The following is a 17,672-nucleotide window of genomic DNA, read 5'->3' on the forward strand; positions in this document are numbered from 1 at the left end:
GTCCTGCCGACTAACAAACTATTTACCCATACAGTGAAAGGAAAACAGAAAAACAAACCCAACTATTCATCCCCTAAGGCCAAACTTCAGTATCCTACATAACAAAGTCTGAGATTACTAACACACCTTTAACACTGCATACTCGTCTTTCTTATTGCATACCCAGTCCATAAAAGGAAAAAAAGGGAAACAAAGGCTTTAAACTATAATTCATAGAAACTAAGAATCACATATAAACTGAATTCCTCAAACACTCAGTGTCTCTCTCATTCTGTATTTGAGAGGAGACCATGTTCTGTCTATGGAGCATTATTTCATCTCTAATAAACTCGTTTTGTCTTTAACTCTGGTGTGCACTTGAATTCTTTCTTGAACACAGTCAAGGACTCTCTCTCTCTCTCTCTCTCTCTTTCTTTCTTCTCCTTCTCCTCCTCCTCCTCCTCCTCCTCCTCCTCCCCTCCTCCTCTTTCTTCTTCTTCTTCTTCTTCTTCTTCTTCTTCTTTTTTTCTTCTTCTTCTTTTCTTCTTCTTCTTTTGCATGTACCTTCAATTTTCTCCACACCATATATTGAAGAGACTATCTTTACCTCATTCTATATTCTTGCCTTCTTTGTCATATATTAAGTGAGTGTATAGGTGTACATTTATTTCTCGGCTCTCTATTCTGTTCCATTGATCAATGTATATGCTTTTATGCAAGTACCATGCTGTTTTAATTATTGTAGACTTGTAGTATAGTTCAATATCAGGTAGTGTGATACCTCCAATTTTGTTCTTCTTTCTCAAGATTGCCGTGGCTATTTGGGGTCTTTTATGGTTCCGTATAATTGTTAAGATTATTTGTTCTAGCTCTCTGAAAAATGCCATTGTTATTTTGATAGGGATTGCATTGAATCTATAGATTACTTTGGGTAGTATGGACATTCTAATGATGTTGATTCTTCTTATCCATGAGCATGGTATATGCTTTCATTTATTTGTATCTTCTTCAATTTCTTTTTCATTGACATTATTTTTTGACAACGGGTCTTTTACCTCTTTGGTTAATTTGATTCTAGGGTATTTTATTGTTTTCAATGCAATTATAAATGGAATTGTTTTCTTAATTTATATTTCTAAAAGTTCATCATTGGTGTATTAAAATGCCACTGACTTCTGAATATTAATTTTGTATCCTACTATTTTACAAAATTCATTGATTAGTTCTAACAGTTTTTTGGTGGAATCTTTCAAGTTCTCTATACTATCATGTCATCAGCAAATAACGAGAGTTTTACTTCTTCTTTTCCAATAGATTACACATGTATATAAAATCATATGGCATTTGTCTTTATCTAACTTATTCCACTTAGCACAATATCTTCTAGGTCCATCACAAAATATCTTTCTCCATCCCTTTATTTTCCATCTGTGTGTGTCTTTCAATATGATGTCAGTCTCTTATAGTCAGGCTATGTAAGAGTCTTGTTTTCTTATCCACTCAGTCACCCTATCTTTTGATTGGAGCATTTAATCCTTTTTCATTTGAAGTACTTATTGTACATATGTAGTTATTGCCGTAGTTTATTCTTATTTTTGATACATTCTTTTTTTCTTCTTCTTCTGAAAGATGTCTCTCCAACATTTCCTGTAATACTGGCTTGGTGGTGACAAACTCCTTTAGCTTTTTCTTGTCTAGGAAGCTCTTTATCTGTCCTTTGATCCTAAATGATAACTTTGCTGGGTAAACTAATTTTGGTTGTAGGTCCTGGGTTTTCATTACTTTGAATATTTTGTGTTAAGCCCTTCTGGCTTACAAAGTTTCTGTTGAGAAATCTGCTGACAGTCTTATGTGAGGTTCCTTGCAGATAATTAACTACTTTTCTCTTGCTGCCTTTAAGATTCTCTGTCTTTAAACTTTGGCATTTTTAATTATGTGTCTTGGTGTGGGCCTGATGGGTTCATCTTGTTTGAGATTATATGTCTATTTCTTTAATAACTTCTTTAAACTTTTTAAAAACTTCTTTAGAGAAGTTTTCTGTCATAATTTCTTCCAATAAATTTTCAATTCTCTGTTCTCTCTCTTCTCCTTCATATACCCTTACGATGAGAATATTGTTATACTTGATGTTGTCACAGAGACTCCACAAACTATTTTCATATTTTAGAATCTTTTTTCTTATTGCTGTCCTGATTGGGTGTCCTCTGCTACCCAATCCTCTAAATCACTGATTCAATCCTCTACTTCATCTAAGCTGTTGATTCTCTCTAATGTACTCTTCATCTCAGATATTGTATTCTTCATTTCTGACTGGTTCTCTTTTGTGTTTTTATCTCTGATTTTATGTTATCTATCTCTTTGTTAAAGTTCTCACTGAGTTCATCTACTCTTCCCCTAAGTACATTGAGCATCCTTAGAACCAGAGTTTTGAACATCTGGTAGATTGCTTGTCTCCATTTTTCTTTTGAGTTCTTTTTCTGGAGCTTTGTTCTATTTTTTCATGTAGGACATGTTTCTTTGTCTCTCCATTCTGGCTACTTCTCTGGGTCTGTTTCTATGTATTCGGTAGAGTTCTTAAGTCTCCTGGTCTTAGTAGAGTGGCCTTATATAGTAGATGTCCTATGAGGTCCAGTGGCACAGTCTTCACTGGTCACCTGAGCGAGACAATCCAGATACGTCTCTTGTATGGATTGTATGTGTCCTCCTGTTATAGTTGAACCTTGGTTTCTGTTTGTACGTCAGTGAGAGAGATTGACCCTTGGGCTGATTGGTTTGACTGGTGAGGGGCTGAATCTACAGAGCAGGATTTGCTTTAGCAGAGCTCTGGTGCCTGCCCAATCTGTTCTTTGGATGTATTCTCCTCAGATGCAGCCCTTGGAGGTGCTCTGGCTCTGGCTTTGGTTGAAGCCAGATAATGGGTTTGCCATCCCCAGGGCCTCCTGGGAGGGGTCCTGCAGGCCAAGTTCAGCTACAGCCTGTGCACCTCTGGGGCCACCTGGTAAGAGTCACCAAACAATCCACACATGGCTGCCACTCATGCTGGGCTTATAGGTTCCTTGAGAGACCAAGCAGAGAACTAAGGCTCGCTGTTGTTAGTGCAGAGCTTGGGGCTGCTCAGCATGTGGTAGAGGGCACGCCAAGGCCACTTGCTTCTTCTTTGGGTTTTGTGAGCCTTTGAGAGATTTCAGGAAAGTCTGCAGCAAGAGCCAAAGCAGGCTACTTGTGTGGAATAAACCACTGAAAGCGGCTTGGGTGGACCCATAAGTTGGCTGAGGCAAGGTTCCAGGGAATCACCCGGGTGGAGAAACCTGTGTTATCCAGATTGATAGAGATTCAGATATGGCAACCACCTATGTCCCCACGCTGGAGGCAGGCATGGCTCAACAAAGGAACAAAGGACACTGCCAGCACTTCTGTCCGGGAGAAAGTCACCCCTCCAGTCCTCAACCTGAAGCCCAACACTCAGTGTCTCCCTGTATCTCTGTGGCACTCCTCAAGCAGCTGCTCCAGCACTGGAGTGCAGAGCAAGTGTGTCTGTCAGCGAGTAAGTCCAAGTGTGGATCTCTTAAGAGGAAGATCTGTACCTACCACAGTCCTCACTCTCACTCAGCCAGTCTCTGCTGGTTTTCACAGCCAGAGGATGTGGGAACTTCTCTTCCTGATGCTGGAACCCTGAGCTGGGGAGCCCAGTGTGGGACCAGAACCCCTTGTTCCTCAGATGGGAGAAAGGGCTCTGCAGCCAAGATAATGCTCTTGGTTCTCAATTGCAACATGCGATTGGGGACGAGGCCATTTCACCTCTGCACCTCCTACAGGTTCGAGGACCTCTTATGTTTGACCATAGTTGTAGGAATTCTATTCAGCCAGACCTCAGGCGACTCCCAGTGATGGTTGCTCTGTAGATTCGTTATAATTTTGGTGTGGTCACAAGAGGAGTTGTGCACAGCCTCTACCTTCTATACCATCTTGAACTGTCTTCCATATTTTAATAATTTTAAAGATAGGAACAAGGAATATTTTTTCCTACAAAAGCTTTAGATAGGAAATATTATGCTTTTAAAATATTTACATATTTTGCTTGATTGCTATCAAGTACTGAAAAATTATCTGTGGGTGAGTATATCTTTATTTTTATATGCCTGTGTGAAACTTTCTTATTTGCTCACATTTTGAGAGAAATAGAAAGTAGTTCATTCATTTATTTGTCCAAAATTTATAGACCACTTACAACATATCAGGTATTTTGTTGGCATCTGGAAACATAATTGAACAGGTTAAGATCTTAGATTTCAAATGCTCAAAATGTGATAGATGAAGCAGCCATGCAAAGGATTTTATTTTTTTACTAAGTTCAGTGTTTTTATAATAACAGTATACATCCGTATTTTGAAATAATTTAAACTTAATTATTTACTGTTCCCTGTCACTCATATATATAAATATATGTTATAAACATTAAATATTATATATACATAAATTTATGTTCAATAAATATGGTGTTGTAAAGTTGACTTATTTGAAAACATTTAAAAACAGACAGAAATTGTTAGTTCCCTCCTCTCCCCAAAAATCTGAGTTTACTATACAAGACAAAGCAAAGATAAATTAATAACAGTAATAATAATGTGTTTTTACTATCCATCTCCCCCTTTATTTTACTATCATTAATTGGTATAATACAAACTTATATCAGTAATTTAATTCAGAGTTAATGTACCAAACTAATGATACGAAGATATATAAAAGCTGTCATTCTCTTCTGTGATGAAGTAGAGCAAGTGAAATGCAACTCATATTGCACCTAGACTGGGAAATAAAATATTTCCAAAGCAAGCATGGAATTACTATTTAAGTAAAATTTAGTTAAAAAATATATTTTCAATTTTTTGAAATATGTTTGAAATGAAAAACTACAGACAAGTAGAAAAACTATAAATAAGAAATATAGACATGGAAAAAACGTTTTTATAAATTTTAATAGATAACATGGTGAAGATACAATAAAAAATTTGGATTATACATTATTTACATTCTCATTTCTACTCATTAGTAAAGATTGATAGCATAATATATGCATAAATTCAAGATTATTTTATAAAATTATTATCTTATTATCTATTGTACATTGTGCCATTACTGAAAAATTCCTCATTTATTTTCATATGTAACAAAATAATACATAAAAATATGTTTACATGGTTTCAATTATTAAAATAATATACATATTTTTAAGAAATCCTAGAAATTGAAGACTTAACATTGACTCAGCTTTTTAGATGATTACAATTTTTATTTAGTCTTTTCTTGCCTGAGATAACTAAGTATAGTATTTCTATACCAATTTAAAGATATTATTTCTAGAATGTCATTGATATTTCAGTAAAATAATTTTATCCTAATTTTATCCTAAGGAAGTGTTCAAATAACACCTTTATACATAAAATAAAATGAGTAATGAAAATAAAATAAGAAGAATAACAAAGATCTTTATCATTAATTAAAAATCTGTTTGAACCCAAATTACTTCTTGTTACTAAACAAAATAATTTGAGATAGAATCAAATTGGGGGCAAAAATCATATTATTGTAATATCTGATATGGTAAAAAATGTAATTTTGCGTATATTGCTAACATGGTGTGTTTAAAGAAGAATGCTGACATTTCATGGAACTAGAATTTTGGCTGAATATTTGAATAAATGTCATCCCAATTGAGTTCACCTGCCAAAATCAGATGATCAGAGAAAAGTAGTTTACATATGTGATATTTCCATTAAAAAAAAATTTCCATTTCATAATCATTGAAAGTTGTTATCTAATGTTATCCAATGCAGAAAATCTGTACTAGAAAGAAAGTCAGCAATAGACATATAATTAAACTAAATATGAGCTAAGAGTAAAAGTCAATCTTTAAGGTTTATTACATGAATATTTAAGGTTAATTTTACATACAACAGGCTCCAACAAATTTCAATTAAACTTTTATTAAGTGTTTCAGAAAAAAAAAAAAACAAACTGATAAGAAGATATATAAAAATTTTAGTGTGTTAATTTATTTAATAATTTGTCTATTAAGTGCAGATTTTGCCTAAAACATTATGCAAACACTAAAGATACAGCAGCGACTATTTGAAAATTGCACAAGAGTAAAAGAGAACATGTAGCAGAGGTATCTGAACAAATTTTAGGGTAATGAAAGATTTCCCTTAGCAAATAACATTTGAGTTAAGATTTAAAAGAGTTAAATAAGCAAAGAATCCCCCAAATGGAGAATTTCAGACAATTTATAGAAAGGCAAGATGAAACATATGTAATAAAAGGATCTAAAAGAAAGTATACTTACGGAGAATTCAAAGAATGAAATTGAGTGTTAGAAGGCAAGAGAGTACAGAATTGTACAGACCATGTAGGTCTTAAGGGATATACTAATGATTTTGCTTTGAAACCTAAAAGCAAAGATTAACCATGCAAGATTTCAACCAGATAATTGATGTGATCAGATTGATGTTTTAAAAAGACAATTTTGTCTAGTTTTAGAATTTAGAAGGGTGAAAAATTGACACAAGAGAGATCATTCACTGATGTAGCAAACTAGATAAAAAAGTGATTGTGGAGCTATAAAAAAAGAAATGAGATTTGAAAATTACTTAAGAGGTAGATCAACCAGAATTGGAAATTAGTTGATTGATTTAAGAAAGATAAGGGAACAGGAGGTGTCTGGTGTACATAGCTGGATACAGCTCGTAGTATCTATAAAACTAGAGATTACTGGAAGAGGAATGTAGTGGGAGAGGGTTGGAGACTTTGAGTTCAGTTTGGACATATCAAATGTGCCATGTCTTTTAGATATTGAAGTGGGCACGTCGAATAGTTTCCGTGTGTAAATAAGTATAGCTTGTGGCACAGAACTGTTGTAGGATATAAACCTGAGAGTGATTGGTGAGAAGATAGAAACTGAAAAGATGGTTTTGGATGAAAAAATCTGGAGAATTATCTGAGAACAGATTACGAATCCGCTTCGTGGTGATCTCAATATTTAAAGACGAAATTTAAGAAGACAGCCCAACAGAATCTGAGAGACAGTAACTTAGAGATGTAAGAGTTGGATCAGATATGTGTGTGGGGTTGGAGTGGGGAGTGGGGAGAGATGTTAGAAAAACCTAGGCAAGCCAAGACAATTCTTAGGAACAGAGTCTAATCAACATTTTAACTAATTCTGATGTCAAATGAAAGTATTGTATTGTATCCCTTGATTTTGGTAACTTAGAAGTTATTTGGTCGTCTTCCCGAATGTTTCATAGAAATACATGTTATGCATATAATTTGCTTTGGTATTTGCTTATAATTGAATTCTGTATTTCAGATCTAAAGCGAATGCTGAACCACGCTTCAGGGGGCCATTTGTTACACAAATCTCCGCGTCTCATAAACTATTGAAACTAAAAAGGGCAGAGCTAAGAGGAATAAGACTATATTCTGTTTTCCTCTAACAGCTACCCGCCACTATATATTTTACTTTATTGAAATAGATATTTCCCGATATGTATTTGACATACACCATTTCTATACACTGAGTAGATCAGGAGTGCCAGGAAAATAACACTCCCCTTCCAGAGCAAAGCTCAACCAAACTCTAATGAGAATTGGTAAATATTCGCTAAAAAGTCCTGTCCCTCACCCACCAAGTAACATTACTCTGACTCATGCCCTTCCTTGTTTCACAATTCCAGAGCAGGATTGAAACCTAGTTGCCCATGTTGCAATCTACTCAGTAACATACTTTTTCTTTTCTTCTGTCCCACTTCTGTTTTACTTCTCAGTGCTTCCTGAGATCACCCCTCAAAAAACATGTATCAAGGTTAGTTTGTTAGGATTTCGTATTAGTTAGAGTTCTCCAGAGAAACAGAACTAATCGGATAAATGGACACACACACGCGCGCACACACACAATAAGTAATTGTTACACACAATTATGGAGATTGGCAAGTATTAGATCTTCAGGCTGAGTTTGCAAGCTAGAGACTAGAAGAACCAATGATTTAGTGTCATTCTGAGTCCAAAAACCTGAGAACCAGAACTGATGTAGTTTCAGTTTGAAGGCCAGCAGGATCAAGACCCAGGAAGAGCAGATGTATTAGTTCAAGTATAAAGGCAGGAAAAACAAACAAACAAACAAAAAAACGATCTTCCAACCTCTAGGCCATCAGATAGGAAGAATCCTCTCCTACCTGAAGGAGGGTCAGCCTTTTGGCTTTATTCAAGCCTTCAACTGATTCGATGAGGCCCACTCACAATATAAGAAATCTGCTTTCCTTAGTCTACCAATTTCCTCCAAAAAACACTCTCACAGAAACACTTAGTATAATGTTTGGCCAAATATCTGGGCATCTCATGGTGTAATCAAGTTGACACATAAAATTAACCATCACAGACACTGAACTTAACACAAATTTCTTTCCCAGAATCACATTTTTTTGATCTTCTGCAACCATTTTCTCTGTATATTGTTTTATATGTCAGGAGAAAATTAAATTTTGCTTTATGTACATATGTTTAAATTTCAAAAAGCCATCACCTCATTTTGCTCAGAATTAATTTGGTTCACATCTGTTACCATAATTATTAGTATTTTTCCTTCACTTCAGAAAATGTTCTGCTTTGAAAACAAAATATGATTATCTGACTAATAACCGTGTTAATGATAATAGAAAAAAAATGAATGAAGAGTATTTAAATCCTCGAACTATTCTACTAGTTAAAAAAAAAAAAAAAACATGTGATGGAGATGTGCCACATTATTTCAAATTAGTTTTTCTTCCTGGGTAATTTTGCACTGCAATTATTTATCATGATGTCTATGGAATGCCTATTTGTAACCTGGATATTGCTGATTATCTTAATATATTTTCTTGTTTAAAGGATTTAGTAGAATGCATTTGAAAACTAGAATTTTTTTTTTTTTAAGTATGATAGATCTTCCACAGGTTCATACTTTATTGTTCTATATGTAAGAAATCTGAATAATATTTTCCTGAAATAAGAACTAAGATAAAAATTACACAGTTGATTTATACTTATTTGATTGACTTCAAAATCAGAGAGTGAGTATAACCCTAGGGTAGTTCAGTTATTCCATCACCACTAAGGAAAGGATGAGAATAATTGTGGCTATCAGGAGAGCGCAGAGCCTGTTTTGTTCATTGTGGAGATAGGAAAAGACAATTGCATGTTGACTGTGGGACACACAATGCCAGGACTAGTAAAGTCTCATAAAGAAATGAGAGTGTTTACACTGTCTCCTTTCTATAGCTTAATTTCCATTTCTTCTATGAAATATGTATCTTTGTGTTTCTTAAAGAATATTACATGGCACAAAGTCATAAATATAAATGTCTTAAAGTATTCTTGAATCTTTTTCCACTAGGGATGATTTTATTGCTAAATGGAAATAATTTTATAACAATTATATTGTAGTTGTGGCATATATAATAAAATATTAACTTTTAGTAATATTATAAGTAATTATTTTAAACAATTTACTAACTCTAGAGCAAGTAACATGCTAAGTGCTGCATTACTGCATTTTCAAAAAGATTCTGCATAATGCTAGTGAGACAGTAGTTGATCTCTAGTTCTTTGTGCATTCCCTATTATGAATTTCTGGTATTCCTGCAACAATGAAAGTGTTGTTATTCAAATGCACATAAATGCATTCAGTCCATAATAATAGTATTCATAGCTATCTATAAATAGTTGAAGAAACAATTGTATGAAATGCTTGATATTCATCTGAACCACTTTTTGCAATTTCACTTTTAAATTCAGATTTCAGAAATAACACAACAGTGGTGCTCATAAAATATTCAGATATTTTTGTTAGCTTTTCATGGACAGGATGGTAGCTTCTTAAAATTACATACTCTGTTTCATCAAATCTAAGAAATCCCTTATAAATAGACACAATTATAAGAAATAGCATGAAACAACATAATGTATGATTACTAAATATGTCGTTTTATATGTGTTTAATGACCTTTTTATTTTTTTCTAGATACACCATCAGTTAAGATTATACCATCCACTCCTTTTCCACAAGAAGGACAGCCTTTAATTTTGACTTGTGAATCCAAAGGAAAACCACTGTAAGTGATTTAATGAGCAATGAAATTTTTCACTTTTTCTTCCATTCTACTTTGATTGCAGGCTTTAACTGCAGAAATCCACTGTTTTTGTTGTTGTCGTTGTTGTTGTTATTGTTGTTGTTATTTTTGTCTTTCTTTGGTGGGCAAAATGAACTCTAGAATAGAAAATCCCTGAACCATGTCTTCATTAAATGTCTGTGGAAGATTGTTCTTTTACTTTGTCATCTAGTGAAGTTTCTGGGAAGGTTTCCAGCTGTGATTTTTTTTTTCTCCCCAGTAACATATTTCAACCTGAAAGGAGTATAGGCTTAATCAGTCACTGTTTACATCATCAGATTGATAGAAGTTACACATTGCTGAACTTGGTTCTCTCATGAAAAACTTTGAAAATATTAAAGCATCCTCAAAATATGCCCAAGTTTTAAAGTTATAAAGAAAATTATTTTCATAATAAGGAAAATCAACTCTGTATTTCTTATATAGCAGCTCCCATGAAACATAATTTGTGAATGTCATAGGCTTGGAGGTAATATGAATGAAAGCTCAATGTTTTCAATTGCATAGTTATGCATTATGAAATTTACGAGTTCTAACATCACTTCAACTCTAAAATTATGCTTTTTAATATTTTGCGTTAACACACAGCTAACTCTAGTTTTTATACAAAAATCAAATCAGTATAGATTATCCAAATATGGATTATTCAAAGACTATTTGAAAGCCATTTGATCATTTTAAGATAGTAATACTCTAAATTTAGCTTAATAATTTATTTGATTTTTAAAAAGCCTCCATATTGATTTGCATTTATGTTTAAAATTTAATAAGAGGGACTTAATTATTCTCTGCATATAATTATATGGGATATAGCGTCTATACAAATCAAGTTAAATTACTAAAAAATTTTAAAATAATATTTGTTATTTAGTGTAGATTTCATATTATTTCATGAGGAATTTGTCTAAAAGAATTTTAAGACAGAAGTTTGAAACTTTAGCTTCTTCAGTTGTATCGCATTATACTTTTTAAGACACAAAGCAAGTTTACTATCACAGTTTGATATTTTAAAACTGCTTTCTTCCAATAATTATTTTCTAGAGATATAAAAATACAGATTTAAAGAGCATATTTTGAATTAGTGCATTATTTTCTTCTATATTTTAAGAAACATTTAGATAATTTTAAACTTTGAAAAGAAAATATTTTTAGTAGTATTTCTGTATATATCCTTCATAATTTATTTTAATAATTCTTACCTTCTGATAAGATTAAATTGCTAGAGAAAACATTTTCCAACTGCAGTTTGCTATCTGAATTTGACAGTACATTTTAGAATTAAAGTTTCAGCAAGAGCTTTTGACTACAATTGCAGTACTTTAACTAGGGAATGACGTATGATAGACTCTAGTAAGCTTTAGACATACTTAAATCCTACTTTCTTTACTTCTGATTCTCTGTCCCTAACACCAGAACCTGTTTCTAACTTTCCCTTCCATCGCTACTCCTGTTCCTTTCACTTATTTTCCAATTCTGTCTGTCTTTCTCTTTTTTTTTTTTTTTTTGCTTCTGTTTTTATTTTTCTTTTTGTTTTTTCTTATAACCTCAGGGATCAACATATGGGGATATGGAGGAACATGATCAGAATCAGGGCATAGCAAATTTTGCTTTCATTTTCTCTCCTTAGTGCTGCCCTAAAGTACACATGCGTACATTTGGGCAACTTAAATAACTAAATAAGGTGATAATGGGAAATATAATATATAGAACACTTGAAAATATATATGTAGACATCCCTACTCAAATAGCAACTGATTATCTTCAATGATCTACTCTTTGATTTCATATCCACTCCAAACAGTAGAAACAGCATTTTATTTTTGTGAGAAATTAGATTGTGATGTCTAAGTAATTAGATATTTAAGTAGTCCATTTCCGTAAGCTGAGATATGGTTGAATAGATGTGCCTAATTATCGGTCTCTGTTCCAGCTATCTGGAAATAAACTTGGACTTAGATATGTAATGATCTGCACTATAAATGACCAAAAAGTATAATAATCTCTTATTAATTAATTAACTAATTTGAAAATACAAAAGTTCTGGAAGTTTAACTATAGGAAGTATCTCCTTTCTCAGAAGGATCCTGATTAATATCATTTTGCAAATAGGTAAAGGAAACACGAAAAGTCTTCTTATTTTGCAGAAGAGAAAACTAAAGCTCAGCAATGTAAACCAAATTTTTCTTATTCACTCATATTGAAAGTGGATGAATTAGGATTTAAACTCAGTTTAATCATTGCTCAAAGTTTACATTCTTTCAGCTATTTTCTGTTACTTCAATTGCTGAGTCTAAATTCCCACTTATGTTAGCCCAAGTCAATCCTGATAAACTCAGATGGGTCCTATAATAATGTTCAGCACTGAAATTGAACTCATGGATGCTTGAAGGTGAAGAAGTAGCTAATCTCAAGACATATTTTACTCTTGCAATCCTCTTTTATCAAACTTTTTTCTATAATTAGCCCCTTTCTCAAAACTTGCCAAATTCTTACCAAACTGACCGTATCTAGTTTGAGTTTATAAAAAAAAAAAATTCTTAAGTACAGTATCTTCCGACAATTAACTCAGAAGTTCCATGAGGGCTAAAATGGTCATTAAATTCTGTCTTTATTCTTGTTTATCCAATGTTGTAACCTATATGCTATGGTCCACAAGTAAATGTGTATTAACTTACTTTATTGTATTGTATCCTCATTCCCAACTAGCTTTTTACCATTTTCATTCCTTGTAGACTGCCAGGTCATTAACATTAAAAGTATAATCAATTTTGATTCCGTATTGCCTTTAGACCACTGGTTTTCCTATGTTCTTCCTAATAATTTTCTTTTTTGCATTTTCAAAGTAACTACTATTTCCAATAAATGTAGACATTAACCTCTTTAAAGATAGTCTAATTTCTAACCTCTCCTTATATTATATCTTTAACAGTGCCAGATAAGGAAAATAAGATAAAAAACAAGGAAAGACTAAAAGAAAAATCAATGAATTTTCCCAGAAGAAAAACTTACTGATCATAAAGAAAACAGTCTCACTAGAGCAGAGAGAACAGAAGGCATATTGTAATGAATTAATCAGGCAATTAGAAGGCGGTGGGGTAGCAAAGATAATGAAAAAAGACCATGCATATCAGAAAATGGATCAAAAAAAAGAGATGAGGAATGAAAAAAGGAATTTAGGTCAAACAGAAGTTTTAAAATATAATAATAATAATAATAGAACTATTTATATGTTAAGATAAGATCAAAAAGCCTATAAAGAATGGGAGTAAACATGAAGAATGTGATATCACATAAACCCAGTGGGAAGGTTCGAGTTTCCTATTTTACTGCCCAATAGGTTCGAGTTTCCTAATTTACTCCATTATTTTGGAGCTATTACACCTGATTCCCCATTTTCATATTTTGGAACCACTGAAAAGCAACACTGTGGCTTAGCTTCTGGTTGGCTCAAAACACTTAATTTCTATTACCTTTCTATTTACCTGATCCACTTTTAATGAACAGATAGGAAGCAGAAATGGATAATGGATATATGATTCCTTTGTATCTTGTAGCTGACTTAATATCTTTAATCCTTGACTAGGTCTTTATTGTTTCTTTAAAAATGTTTGCACAATTTATAATTTCCACAAGAATGAGTTACTCATGGTTATTAAGCGTATTGGTAATAAACAAAATAACATCATTATTTTATAAATCACAAATGATAGTGTGGCTCAACTTGTGCTGAGACTCATGTCCCTAACCTGCCATCCTGTATGCTAATGCTGTTTTCTTTGTTCTAAATGTGAAGGCCCCAGCGACTGTTTATGAACAATCATGCCTTATTTGCCTGCTTTGGACTGAAGCCTTTTGCTGTTTTCCTGTGGAACAGCTGCATAACTTGGGCCAGGACCAAATTGTTCCACTCGACATTACTATAAAGGCATTCTATTCTTTCCTTAAAAGAGAGATTACTGTACATGTCTTGTCTATTGTTTTAATTTTAGTTTAAAGTGAGGATCAAGCTAATGCCAACCACTTTTCTTTAAAGTCCCCAGAGTTTTTGCAACCTTCTTCTTTCTTTGGCTGAATTCCCAGACAGCTTTCAGGCAGCAGCATTCTCCATTTATAGAAGAAGAGAGAGATTAGGGAGGTGGGGTGGGGGGAGGAGGCTGTTATATTATATTAAAATCATGCCCTTAAAAGGTGTGGGGTTGCCCCCCACATGCTATAACTAAAAGAATCATTATTTATTTTGATAAATCAAATGTTTAATACTTTTTAAATATACTTCAGCAAAAACAGTGGGGGCATTTTCAGTTAAATGTGCATTTGGCATTTATTCTAGGAAAGAAAATAATTGTAGGTATTAATACATTTTTCTGTGTATACAGAATGATATTTATGTTGTACTTACTATTTTATTTTCTGGTAATGACAATTTTCCTCATGTTCTTGGCATTAATTTAGTATACATAATTGTATAGATCTCTATTCTGTACAAGAAAGATTTTAATCTTTAAGAAGATAGATCACATATCATATAACAACTAGTGAAGTATTTTAGAGCAGCAGTTACACATCCATTTTTGGAATTATCAAGAATTTAAGAAGAAATCTAAGAACTTACTAATGGATTTTCCTACTAGCACAATAGAGATTAATAAATGAGATTCAAAGAAAGGCAAAACAGTTTTATATCAAGTCAGTTTTCTCAACCTAATATGTACCCATTTGCAAATAACATGTTATTTACTAATTGTAATATTATCCAAACACAGGCAGAAGAAATGACCAAACAAACCAAGAATTTAAGAAGGCAAGTTATCATCCAGAGTAAAATAATTTAGGTCAAAACCTGACCAAGTATGAACTTAAAAAGTATATCGTTCTACAATAATAGCAATGCATATGATTTGACCTAATGCGTAACAGATGTTAATTGTACAATATTTGTTTTTTATCTGCCATCTAATGATAGAAAGCCATCTAATTAATTATCAGGTCTTTGTTTAATTTCAAATCTAATGCCTAAGCTGTCATGCTCTGGGGAACAAAAAGTTGTGCGATGTATTAGAAAGAGAAATATACAAAACTAGGTTTGAATTATAAATCTGTGTATATCTGTGGCCTGAGAGGTCTTGAGCAAGTCACTTAACCATGCCATTTTTTTAAAATTGACATATCTTATTTTTTTACAGCAATTTTAGTTTCGGTGTGAAATTGAATGAGAAATACAGAGAGTTCTCGTATATCACCGTCTCTACACATGCACATTCTTCTCCACTCTTCACATGCCACAAAGCAGGGTACAGTTATTACAGACAATGAACCCATGGACCTATCGTTATTTAGGGACTCATCATTATCACCTCAAACCCTATAGTTTACATTAGGTTTCATTCTTGTATATCAAGTATTTTTTATTCCTGAAAATTAAGAAAATGAAATCTAGTAAGCAAATTATTTTAAAGATTAATGGCAATGTATATGTTTTATATATATTATACACATATATTCTGTCTCCATGTAATTTCATAAAAAATAATAACCATGACGATTATGATAAATTATTACTTTGTCAAAGAATTGCATACAGTGTATCTTACCAAGTTTTAAACTCTTAATTATATGCTTAATACACATGCTGATATTTGGACTACTATGACAACCCTACAAACTGAGTTATTATCTCAAATTTCTTTCATGACTCTGAAATTCAAGGTTACAAGTAGAATAAACACATTCTAGCATGATGGTCAGTGTTTTTCAAAAACATGTTTGAACAGCAAAGGAATGCAGGCTAAAGTCATGGCAAAACTGATAGAGCAATATGGCTATTTTAGTTGAGGTTAAATAGTAGTAGTGATCTGCTTAGAGGAAGAGCAAGAGCATGACCCCCATAAAATGTAAAGTATTTAGAAATGAGAAACTGGAACATCCCAAGCCACAGGATCAGTAATTTTATTGTGTTAGGTAGAAAGCTTTTCAGAACAATTGGAAAGGATTGAAAAGAGGTAGAGCATGAGTTTTGGTTCAACAAATGTGAAAAAGGCTACACTCTAGCCCTTTTCCTGTTTGCCACGAGAATATTCACAGGCGGCACTGCAGGCTGCAGTATTTACCCTGAGATAACTCGTGAATTACAGTCCTAACCTTACTCTCAAAGTTTGCCATGAAATATCTTGCTTTTATTATTATTTTCACATTCCTCTAATATGTTGATAGTCTTTGGAAACAAATTACATCATTCTATTTATATATACATTCTGCTTTTAGTAGTTCAATCATTGAAAATCTCATATCTTAGAAAATGGGGCATTCCTACGCATGCTGTTTAATGAATGCTGACAGCGAGCTGCACTCTTTTTTTTTTTCTAACCGAGAAAAGGACTAGAGCAGTTCTGCTGGGCTGAAAGAAACTAAATGGTTAGCAAGTTTTGACAGAAAGCGAAAGCAGGAGATCTGGAAGGCCTTAAACAACCAGAACTGAGTGTCATGGCTCATGAGTGGTTGAGAATCCAGGGTCTATGACACAACCTTGTTTTGGCATAAATTTTCAAGTTCACTCATGGTTACGGTCTTATTTAAACCACACAACTATCTTATTGTAAAAAGTTGACAAAGACTCATAATTATGTCCATTTCATGGAGGAAAAAAAATTAGTCTTGTGGCGGTAATATGGCTTTGTCCAGTCACACAGTCGATAAATGGTAGAATCGGGATCACATTCATTTTTAAAATTTTAACAACACTGATGGTTATATTTTTTTTTGTTTATCCAGTGTTTTCTGTTAACTAATCTTGCTGATTTTTCACAACAACCTGGGAAAGTTGGTAATGATGAGAGAGTTCTCATAAACTACTAGGAAAGTCTATTTTTCAATCAAAAAGATATAAAAAATGATGAGTTATATAAGCTCAAACCTGTGTTAGTATATCTAAATATTATCTAAACAGTTTCTAAGCATATCTAAATAATTTTTACTTAGATTTATGGTTAAGTGTATAATAATTATTGTTACATATATTTGTTTTTTAAAGCCGATTATATTATATTCTTAATTTTTTATATCTTTGAGAAGTTTAAGACTACAGATTCCAAATACGAAGCAATATCAATGCATGAGTACAATCAGCAGCCTTAGAGACTAAATAGAATAAGCAGAACCTAAAAGTAAACACTCTTCAAAAGTACGTCTTTCTTGTTAAATATTATGCTTATTATGTCATCAAAATGTTGGCAGAATAAACATAATGAAGGTCTCCTTATCATATAGGTACTCTCACAGTGGCAGTCCCTAGATATGAAGATTACGGAATATTTAGAATGTGTTTCTTTCATTGTGTTCTGAGATCTAGAGAGATACAAAATTGTCTCAATTAATTAATAAAAAGTTAAAGGCCATATGGTCAGTTTCTTCTAAAATGTTTTCAAAAGTATAATATTGGGAAATTAGCTCTAAGTTTATATAATTAATATAATTACATATTATATAATATAGAATATT

The 17,672-nt window shown here is 32.8% G+C and overlaps 1 protein-coding gene across 2 annotated transcripts in view; it reads left to right on the forward strand.

Annotated features, from left to right (window-relative positions):
• Positions 1–17,672, forward strand: part of CADM2 (cell adhesion molecule 2) — a 974,765-nt gene that overhangs the window by 856,053 nt on the left and 101,040 nt on the right. For both annotated transcript variants that reach the window (XM_006926238.1, XM_006926237.1), the window contains one exon: positions 10,031–10,121. In XM_006926238.1, coding sequence (XP_006926300.1) covers positions 10,031–10,121 — 91 coding nt within the window. The remainder of the gene's footprint in view (positions 1–10,030; positions 10,122–17,672) is intronic.

Source organism: Pteropus alecto, unplaced genomic scaffold (genome assembly GCF_000325575.1).
Source record: "Pteropus alecto unplaced genomic scaffold, ASM32557v1 scaffold239, whole genome shotgun sequence".
In the NCBI taxonomy this organism is placed as follows: Eukaryota; Metazoa; Chordata; class Mammalia; order Chiroptera; family Pteropodidae; genus Pteropus; species Pteropus alecto.